The 4,279-nt window shown below is 42.5% G+C and overlaps 1 protein-coding gene across 2 annotated transcripts in view; it reads right to left on the minus strand.

The window, feature by feature from the left end:
- LOC128693994 (uncharacterized) overlaps window positions 1-3,642 on the minus strand; it is a 345,009-nt gene extending 341,367 nt beyond the window's left edge. For both annotated transcript variants that reach the window (XM_070090910.1, XM_070090909.1), the window contains exon 1: window positions 3,365-3,642. In XM_070090910.1, the coding sequence (XP_069947011.1) occupies window positions 3,365-3,558 (194 nt within the window). In that variant the 5' untranslated portion in view covers window positions 3,559-3,642. The remainder of the gene's footprint in view (window positions 1-3,364) is intronic.
- Between the last annotated feature and the right edge of the window lie 637 nt (window positions 3,643-4,279).

Here is a 4,279-nt window from a genome sequence, read left to right on the forward strand (position 1 = left end):
AAATGTCTTAGCCTAAACTAAATGTATCATAGCCATCTCTAGTTATTATAATTATGATTATTATATTTATGGGAAGCTTTAACCCCGTAAATACCATGTAACTCCTAGAAAATGGGGAGTCAATCAGATTTGATTTGAGGAACGGAAAGGCAGCTCCAATTCCTTGGGACAAGAATCCTTCGCCAGCTTTAAGACACCCCCGCTTGAGGGGCAACTATCTCTAAACAAGTACACTGTAACCTGGCCTGGGAAGAACCAAGTTCGCACATGTGTCGTGTAATATAAGACATCATAAATCTGCTCTATTAATGCACTACCACACTGCTTGCAGCCACAGTAACAGCCTAGTAGATCAGGCCTTGGTCCATCTGGGGGCAATGTCTGGGCCCAGGTTATGGGGGGCGTTAACCCCCGAAAACATTTTCAGGTATCCTTCAGGAAATCACATCAAATAATAGCACCAAAACCCTAAAGAAAGGTTAACCTATTGCATCATGTTTATTCAAGTAGTACGTATAACTTAATTTGTCATAGCTGCCAATAGTAACTTGTGAATATATTCTTCAAAGCCACAGTGTAACCAAATCTTTCCTCATTTTGCAATATTCATTTTATTACGTGATTTCCAGCGTTAATTTCTAAATGTTCACCACAGCTGGACACGCTGTATACTGTTTTCTTAACGTTAAGTTAGAGAAGGTTAGAGCAGGTTACATAAAACTATAGAAATGTATATTTATCCACAAACAGTCAAATAAAAAAAATGTGACAGTGCGGTGTCTGCAAACCCACACAACGTTTAAATTTGTATACCTGTCACAGTGTATGCATGCATGATTTTTACATGGGTAGCGCCGACACGCAGGAAGCACCCAATACAAAACCTTGTGTTATGAGAGGTAATCGTCTGGCCCTAATGTGGATCACAACGGTTAGTGCCGCTACCCCAATACTTGTGTGAACGTTCAATCTCTTGCTACAAAAAGGTTAAAGAGCTTAAGAATAGATGACTTCACATCCCTCCACTAGTGCCCGGACCCCAGCAAACTAAAGGAGACAATGCGGAGTCACGCGTATAAGCAATACATGCACGCACATACAACACGCGCATGCAAAACACGTACACAACACTCATGAGAAACATGTACATAAACACATACAATGTCTAACACGCACGGGCATACACAACACACTGGCACAGAAGCATGCGCAACACAATACACAACACTTACGTACGTATACAAAACACTTAAAACACACCCCTACCTTTACCTTTGATATACATGAAACATACATATACACATAACACACCTTCACACATGTACACACAGCACACCTACAAAATGCATACCCACACAAGAATGCACACACACAAATACAACACACCTAACACAACACTAACTAAACGTTAGTATAGCCTTGACTCTCATCCCACTCACACCTCGCCCACCATCTTCCACCCTCTGGAACCTTTATAGACGGCCCTCTCCACACCTGCATTTTATTACCATCACACTAACTCAGTCACAAGAGTTCTTTGATATGCACATGCTGTGTCTTATAAAAGGGAGAAACCTACTTAATTACATGCGTACTAGCGTGTGGCCCGATGACAAGACCAGATGTGCAAACGCCCCCCTTGGATGGGGGGGTAAGGCTGAGTCGAGGTCGCGTTTGTCATCTGTGTGAAAGCTTATCTATGCTTAGCTTGACTACACAATCGCTGAATCTCGGCTACAGAAGTCATTTGAGTTACAAGGAAAACCCTGGCACCAGTAGTCACAATCAACGAGGCTCCTACAAGGTAATCACTGGTCACCAGTACAAAAATAACTAGAAACAACTCCTTGGCCTTCTGGGCCCCTTATTTGCTCTTATAAAACATTCATAAATGTGTTGCGAAACATTCACTGACATTAATGCTGCAATCCTGCTCTAAACGTGGACCCCACGACATTTGTAGACATACGCACGCATGCAAACGTCGGCTTGTGATGGTATATGGCGGAAATAAAAATGGAAAACACCTTTCCTCTTGAGACACCTAGCTTGATAGTGGTCACACGAAACAATTGACCCCTGAGAGTGGAGGTTAGATCAGTGCCTCCTTTGGCTCGGGGGGAGGGGGGGAGGGCATGGGTCATGGCTAGTGTGTGGTAACTTAAGATTGGTACTTTCACTGTGCTACCGCCCTCCGCTCACCACCCATCCAAACACACACATATATACACACACACCTGGTTCACCACACCTTGTAGCTTCATGCTCATCACGTACAGCACACAAGTGATATGATGAGCCAGAGACCCTGGGTTGCGTCAAACCCTGTTCCTGCACTGAGGTGTTGTTTCTTCTTTGGGGAATAACATATAGGCTTTTAATCATAAGACGACCCGTTAATTAAGTGGTGCCGATCCTATGGTAGGGGGTACCTGGAGTTTACCTGGAGGGTATTCCGGGGATCAACGCCCCCGCGGCCCGGTCCACGACCAGGTCTCCCGGTGGATCAGGACCTGATCAACCAGGCTGTTACTGCTGGCCGCACGGAAATGGTCTGCGTCAAAAGCATAATAAAAGAACAATCATTCCTGGGCTAAAACGCATTTTCAAGGCCACATTCCCAGTGGTTACCTGTGTGCTAGTTGAAATTTGAATAAACGAGGGCCTCCTAAGGTGGTTCTTTAATTAAATATCAACTCTGATCTTCCTGGTCCTCAAACGTCACTCACAGTTTTACTGATCTTCCCGGTTCCCGACACAACTCAGATACACTGATCTTCCCAGTCAATATAACTCACAATTACACTGATTTTCCTAATCCTCAACACGACGCAGGTATACCGATCTTCTCAATATTCAAGACATTACCACAATGTTCCAGGTGAAGACACTCAACTACTCTGATCTTCGCAGTGAAGACAACTACAGTGATCTTCGCGGTGAAGACACCCAACTATAATACTTCTGTGATAAATGGTTTTGAAAACCAATGAGTTGAGGACAAACTACTACTGACCTTCCCGGTGAAGATGTTCAACTACACTGATCTTCCCGGGAACGATATTCTACTGATCTTGATCCTCAACACGACACTCACTAAGCTTTAACTTATTAAATAACTCTTTCGCTGTTAATTGCCGTATTTATCATAATCTAATCATAATAAAATTTTAATATCAATTAATTCAGGGCTATATCTGCGGCGCGCAAATTTTTTAAAGACATCTTAGCAGCATCCTCGGGAGAGAACATACCTCCTCTGGCACAGAATCCGGTCTCACAACTTCACATAAGACTTCCCTCAAATAAACAGGAACAAAACATATATTACAAGGAAATATAACCGGACGAGCATTCAACTCACCAAGACAGAGGGACAGTAGCTCCTGGTCCGACGCTCTGATGCTGGGCCACGGTATACCCAAAATGGGAGTGAGCCGAGCCTTTCTTGACAATGGGAATCCTGGGTTCTAAGTTAAACGAGAATACCACGCTAAACGTGCACACGCAGAACATACAGACTATTAATCGAATGGGGGCCGCCATGTTGAGCAGCATGTCCTAACTCCTCCACATGCCAAGATCAACTGAGTGGTCGGTCCCGGACTCGCGAGGTACCGACTGGTTGCCACTTATCTCCGGCCTCACACTACACGTATGTACACTAAACTTCTCTTGCAAGGACTGGAGGGAAACTCCAACTATGACGAAGTGCTTCTCTACGTAAAAGGAATGTTATAAATAGGCGTGAAACATTTGAGCGGCGGGATTTTGTGTGGTGCAAAGATCTTTATTTAGATTACGTTTGGCTCTTAGAGATGGGTTGAGCGAAAGGTGTTCTACATAATGGTTCGCTCTGCACTAGGCATGCAACACTTGAGAGAAATGCATTCTCCTTCGGGTGAAGCCTTAATATAATTTTGTGATTAAATGAATAAATTTTTTACATTGAATCCACTACAGTGTGCTGCTGCCCGTGTAGTTATTACTGTAGTAAGCTTTCAATTAATAATAATAATAATAATAATAATAATAATAATAATAATAGCAATAATAATAATAGCAATAACAATAACAATAATAATAATAGCAATAACAATAGCAATATTAATAGTAATTATAATAAACGGAATAATAATAATATAGATTAGAGAGCAAACACTGTGACAATGAGTTTAAAATTCTCATCATCCAACCTGTCATTGTCCCGGCCGAGGTTATAATTTTCCTCGCAGTGTTCCTAACCTGATGGTTGCTTTAATATACTTTTTCCTGGGAC

The sequence above is a fragment of the Cherax quadricarinatus genome, chromosome 33 (assembly GCF_038502225.1).
Source record: "Cherax quadricarinatus isolate ZL_2023a chromosome 33, ASM3850222v1, whole genome shotgun sequence".
In the NCBI taxonomy this organism is placed as follows: Eukaryota; Metazoa; Arthropoda; class Malacostraca; order Decapoda; family Parastacidae; genus Cherax; species Cherax quadricarinatus.